Source organism: Hirsutella rhossiliensis (genome assembly GCF_020360975.1).
Source record: "Hirsutella rhossiliensis strain HR02 chromosome Unknown scaffold00011, whole genome shotgun sequence".
In the NCBI taxonomy this organism is placed as follows: Eukaryota; Fungi; Ascomycota; class Sordariomycetes; order Hypocreales; family Ophiocordycipitaceae; genus Hirsutella; species Hirsutella rhossiliensis.
Genome location: NW_025408677.1, coordinates 1167990 through 1174637, shown reverse-complemented (window position 1 = coordinate 1174637; position 6648 = coordinate 1167990). Strand labels below are relative to the sequence as shown.

The window sequence follows — 6648 nt, the reverse complement described above, 5'->3', positions numbered from 1 at the left end:
TAATATATAATAATATATAAAAAACGAGCACTTCTTATTCTATAAGATAGGATTTTATTTATTATTAATATACTACTTATTAGCTTATATAATTAGGAGAGTATATTATAGCTGCTTTATTTATAATAGGAAAACACCGTTCCTTATTGCCTCCCTTAAAGAGTAGATTTATATACTCTTTACTAATTTATTTATAGTAGTATATATATAGGGTAAAACCCTAAATTAGGAAAACTACTTTTATACTTAAATAGGATATATAAAAACCTATTCTTTCTTAGGAAAAATAAATCCTTAGGTATATACTAATAGAAAAACCTATAATAGGAAAAATCTATAGTTATAATAATTATTTATAGGATAACCTTATATAAAATAAAACCTATTATTACTAGGAAAATCTCTATAAATAAAAACCTAGTAATTATTTCTCTAGGAAACCTAATAAAAGGAAAAACTTAGTAAGGGGAAAAGATATAAAAAGTATAGGAAATATCTAAAAACCCCTTTTAATTATATAGGAACTTATTTTAAAGATAGACCGTCTTTAAATTTATAAAGTAATCTAGGTCTTAATTCTTTAGTAAAAGTATTAGCTATATTATCTTTTAATTTAATATAAAAAACTCTTATTTCCCCTTCTTTTATACTAGTTTTAGTATAGTAATAGGCTAATTTAAAATACTTAGACCTTTTATAAAAATCCGGATTTTCTACTAATTTAATAGCAGTAGTATTATCCGTTAAAATAAGAGGTATAGTATTAAGAATCTTAATAAATAGATCCTTAGTAATATACTTAAAACGTATATTTAAATAAATAGCTTCTTTATTTACCTCCCTAAGGCTAATATACTTTACTTCGTAGGTAAAAAAGGTAATAGCTTTCTACTTAAAGTAAGCCTAGCTTATTATATTATTATCTATATAAAAATAGTAACTAGAAAAAGATTTTCTATTTATTAAATTTAACGCTTAGCTAGAGTTAGTAAAACCCTTTATATATAGATAGGTAAAAAGGATATTATAATTATATTTAAAGCCTTATAATACGTTTAGTTAGGCTTAGACGTAAATCTAGTATAAGTAATTATATAATTTAAGATACCTAGCTTAGTAAATAAAGCTAAGTATAATAAAGATCTTATTTACTTTTAAAATTAAAATATATCTTCTTAAAAAGGTAATTCCTTTACTTTTATAAGATTAAAGCCTACTATTCTCGTAAAGAGAGATATAAGAAGTATATATAAAATATATAAAGGTAAAATTAAAAGTAAGGGGTTAGATAGGTAAGGTAAAGATATTTAATTCTTATAAAGGTAGTAATTATAGTAGGGGAGTAATTATTATATTGCCTTAATTATCTTTCTTTCCTTTATTTAACGCCCCTCTTTAAACCCGTCTAGTATCTTAATTAATAAAGAAGATCCTACTTAAAGAAGCTACTAATATCCTTTTAACTACCGAGCTTTTTACTAGTTTTTCCCTCTTTTCTAGCCGTTACCGGTATATCCGTCTTATCTCTCGCTACCTCTATAGGAAGCTATCGCTACTTCTACTTTCCCTCTTACCCCTACTCTCCTCTCTATACCTCCTTTTAGCTCCTTCTTTAAACCTGTTTTTTAGCTTCCTAGGTCCCTCGTACTAAGGGATATCTCTAAGAACTACGAAATTAAGCTACGCTTCGCGATACACCCCCTTAGCTATGGCCTGCCCTTATAGAAAGGGTAAAGCTAAATACCTAGGCCGGTAAGCGTATAAAGGAGGTCTTAGTCTATACTTATCCCTTACTTAAGAAATCCGGGTTTTAGCCCTAGGCTCTTTTAAACCTACTTTTAGGAAAAAGGGGCCTTAAGGAGGATATTAAATCCTATAAGAAAAGGGGGCTTCTCTAAGGATAAATCCCTTAAAAGGGGCCTTTAAAAAGAATAAGTCCTAATTAAGCTAGGGGCCCTCCTCTAGGATAAGTCCTAATTCCTCTTTTCGGTTATAGACGTCTCCTTCCTCCTACGTACTATTAGCTCCTCTCGTCGACTCTTAAGGCGGGCCTCTAAGGATAGCTTCTCTTAAACGTCTTCTAGCCTAATTTACTATAAAAAGACAGCTAGCTTCTACTTCGGTAAGGGCTTTATAAGACCGTTGGCTTTTATTAATACCGTTAGAACCTAACGGATAGAAATAAGTCCCCTTTAAACCTCTTAGCGTAACTAATACTAGTAGATATCGATATACTATAGCTAGGTCGATAGCTTACTATTTTCCTCTATAAGAATCTATATAGTCTATATATTATCGCATTCTATAGCTAACGGGGTCGGAATTTATAGTTATAAAGATATTAGTAGCCGGCTAAGGAAAATAGCTTCTTTTAACGCTTCTAAAAGAGCTAGTAGCTCTGCCTCCGTGCTAGAAGTCGTAACGGTAGCTTGCTTTAAAGCTCTCTAAGCAATAGTTCCTCTAAAAAGGGATATAATATACCCTTATAAGCTCTTTCTATCTAAGGAATTATCTATAAAGGACGAATCGCTCGAATAAAGGAAGATTTCGGTAGCTAGTTTCCTTCCCTGCCCTCCTAGGCATAGACTATATAATCTCGTTAAATAGAGATAAAGGATAGCTCTATCTACTACTTCTTAGTGCCTAGGGCTAGGATTCTAGTTATGCCTAGCTAGCCGGGAGACTATAAAAGAGATATCCGGTCTAGTAGAAATAGCTAAAAAAAAAAAGTAAGGAGCCTACCTTCTATTAATATCGGTATTTCTCTTACTCCCTAGCTTAAAAGGACGGATTAAGTAAAAAGCTCTTTATCTAATATAGGCGTAGAGGGAAGCTTCTTATCGAGGGAATTAGGGAGGAATTTATAAGCGACCTTATCGATATAGGCGTCCTAGGTAAGCTGGATAGTCCGTTAGGACCTATTCTAAAGGATTCGTATCCCTAGGAACTACTTTAGCTCCCCTAGCTTAGTTATCTTATAAAGCAAGTTTGGAACAGCACGAGGAAAGGACTCTACTAGGCCATGTGGGGGAGTCACTCCAAGATGGTCGACGCGGCGTTGCCAGGAGAGCATAGCCGCCTGCTCTATGACTAGATGTCAAGGAAGGAGGCCGGTGTGCTGGCCCAGTTGGGAACAGGGATGGTACGTTGGGTATCTAAATCGGATCAAGGCCTCATCTATGAATCAGTGTCCATGCAGCTAAGCACGAGAAACAGTAACGCATTCTCGCTTCTGATGTAAAAACTGGACAGCACACCGAGTAGAAATGCTCCGGTGCACCGATATGCTAAGGGGCGGCATTTCATTCTACCACGGAGGAAAGCAAGCATCAGGCGGCCCAAACTGGGCTTCAGATATGGAGGCTGTCCGCCCCTCGATACGATTCGCTTAGCCACAGGCCGACTTGAGGAAAGATAATTCGCAGAGGCGAGAACCCCTATCACTCATCCAACCCCGACTAACCTTACTAACATATCATGCCATCGACAGCGAGCACGATTTCAGGATACTGAGCACTTGAAGGAATTGCTTCAAGTTGACTTGCTACTAACACGGGCTCGAGAACCCGCTGAGAGATAAGCAAGAAGCAAGAAGCAGACATTTCGGAGTGTACATGTACGAAAAGAGTCGATTGCTCTTTTGGCTCCACCACCGGGCGTAATAAATTGTGTGTGTGTGTGTCTGTCGGAAGAAAGAAAGATCTTTTCACCCCTTCGTTTCTCATGGCAAAGAACAAAGAACACTGGGCAAGGACGAACGCGGAAGGAAGAGCCTTTCGTTCCTCAAGGCAAATGGTCTCATGGTCTGCGCGCGGCGTCTGGGAGAGGGAAAAAACATAATTCGTAGAGTCCAGGAGAGCTAACTACACCGCTTGTCTTGTGCGCTGCTTTCACTCTCTTGGGATCGGCTGTCTCATTGCTCGCTGTTCCCATGCTGGGGCGGAGCACGCTGCAGGCCCGGGCGAAGCACGCATACGTGTGGCGTAAATGGCCGGGCTTGATACTGGCAGATGCTTGTTGCAGGGAGAGCTCAGCTTCCAGCCTCGTCGATCGACTTTTGGACTGACGAGCATGCCGTACGTACCCCAGTAAGGCTGCATCTCGACCCTTGACCCTGGCACAATGAGCAACTTGGCCCCAGCTATTTCAATCCCCAAGTCGCCGACGTGACCCTGTTGTCTCACGCATTAGGAGACCGGATGCAGAGAAGCCTGAAGTTTCTACCTAAAAGGGGAGATGATTGGCTCTTTTTAAACAAGGGGGACGGAGGCCTCCGACCTGTCGGCCTCGCGAGAGAGGTCATAGGAAACCTCACGAGACTGCATGGGGGCAAACAGTTCTTTCTCTTCCAGAGCGCAATCTGTTCACTGTTCCACGTCAAGTCTTTATAGTCCACCTATTTTCTTTATCCCCATTTCGCTGGCGCGCGGTGTCGATCCGATGGACCCATTATCGGCTACCGCCAGCATTATTGCGCTGTGCCAGGCCTCAGCCGCTATCATGAAGGGCATCAAGTTCATACGCGAGCTTGATCGAATTCCCCTCGAATTCTGCGACCTTCTGAATGAGCTTCAGATGCTGCGCGGCGTTGTTAACCAAGTCGAAGGCGTGCTCAAAGATATCGAGGAGCAATCGCTACGGGCAAATATTGACATAGCCGGAATGGGTATTGGTGCCAGTTGTCTGCACTCTCTAAAAGACGATCTTGGCAGAATCGTGGTCGCTCTGGGCAGTCTATGCGAGCGGATCAAGAAGCCTGTTGAACAGCTCGAGCCGTCGAACGGCCGCGAAAAGTCCAAGGTCTCAAGGTTCCGATGGCACAAAGAAAAGGACGAGATTGGGAGGCTGAGACGAGAAGCTCGGCGGATTAGGGAGACATTGGTACTCTATTTTACAACATTGACACCGTCACAAGTGTACGTCACTCCATCCGGTCACGGATTGCATGCAAACGCTGAATGACACTTGCAGGACCTACCAGACCAGACTGGCTGCCGATATCCGAAGCACAGCCTGGTCGTTCTCTCAGGAATTTTCGGAATTTAGAAGTCATCACGATTGGACCACAAGGACAGCTCAGGATCATTTTAAGACGATAGAGGAATATCTACATCGCCTCGTTGAAGCCGATTGCCGCAAAGCACAGTCACGACGGATCGGAGAATGCATCACTCACGAGACTAAATCGGAAGAGTCTGCTAGCATCGTGGGCCCGTCCCACGTCAACGATGAAATAATGGCCTCTACGGTCTCCTTCGAAACCACGATTGGCCAAACGTGTAGTGTGCTATGCAGATGCAGCTGCCACCAAAACGCAACTGCTCGCTCTCCAAGCTGGCTGAGACCCATATTGGGATGTTTGTTTCTTCACTATAACACGATTCCAATCTTTGGTCTAAGACCCTGCGATTCACAGGCATGCAAAGCCCAATCTCCGTCTTCAGCGATAGTGCATTATGTGTTTCCAACTTGGTTGCTGGGCCGGTTGATCGAGTTCACAACAGCTTGGGGCAGTCTCACCGGTGCCGGAGCCTCAATTCACCTTCGAGTGCCTAGGGTTCTCAGCAGGCACTACGTATGGCGAGCTATTCTTTTAGGTGACGTTCAATGGACTGTTAAGAACCTCTCCAATGGTACTATACTTCCCACAGACGTCGATGACCAAGGCATCTCACTTGTGGCGGTAAGTCGTTTTCTAAACTTCCTTGAAGCACAATCTGACGGGTTGCGCAGTCTTGTCTCGTTGTGAGACAGTACAGCATGGCGCAGATTCTCCTTCGCGGCGGTTGTGACACAATGTCACGAGACAAATGGGGCCGGTATGCGGAGATGGTGTCGTCAGTTCGTCTAATTGCCAAGACTAATACAATACAGATCGGTAGCATCAATAGCTCACATGCATCTTGTTCGAGACTCGAAACAATACCCGGAATTCTCGAGGTTCCTCAGAACCCTTGCAAAGCAGCGTGTCCAAGACAATGTTGGCCGAGAAACCGAGGCTTGCCTTGGTTTGTTCAGAGGGGAAAACAGATATTTATTTTCGGTACTGGCCCACGAATTTCAATCAAATATAGACAGGCGCGACAACAAGGGTTATACTTTATTACACTACGCCGTAATTGGACAAGACGTTGAAGGCATCAGGGCTCTACTCGAAGCCGGAGCAAACCCAGACGCTACAGATGTCACTGGTTCAACACCCCTTACATGGCTCACTACACTGCCGGCATCCAGTGCCGTAATAGAGATGGGACGGCTTCTGTTGAATGCCGGAGCTGATCCAAACAATCGAAGTGCCGACTTGGAATTCACGGCGATACTTGGGGCTTGTGACAACCCAGGACTGATGCGCCTGCTTTTGGACAACGGCGCCCATCTCGTGGTTGATATAAGTGAGTGGGGACAAACATCTCCGCTCGATGTCAAGGCTCAGCTCGACACGCGACGCTGGCGGCGAAACAGTCCAAAACGAGCCATGGTGGAGGAATGCATAGACATTCTCGTCAAAGCTGGGGTCAACCTTGATCATCGCAACAATTTCCGTCAAACGCCCATCATGGCCGCGATTAAGAATCGCAACGCACTTTTAGTCAACATACTTGTCGAGAATGGTGCTGAGCTTGGCATGGTAGATTGCCACGAGCGATC

At 42.4% G+C, this 6648-nt stretch overlaps 1 protein-coding gene across 1 annotated transcript; it reads left to right on the top strand.

The window, feature by feature from the left end:
* Nucleotides 1–4500: 4500 nt before the first annotated feature.
* HRG_08923 (uncharacterized protein) lies at nucleotides 4501–5046 on the top strand (the record flags this gene model as incomplete). Its single annotated transcript, XM_044867394.1, has 2 exons — nucleotides 4501–4881; nucleotides 4972–5046. 2 exons carry the CDS (start codon nucleotides 4501–4503, stop codon nucleotides 5044–5046), a joined length of 456 nt encoding a protein of 151 aa, XP_044717415.1.
* Between the last annotated feature and the right edge of the window lie 1602 nt (nucleotides 5047–6648).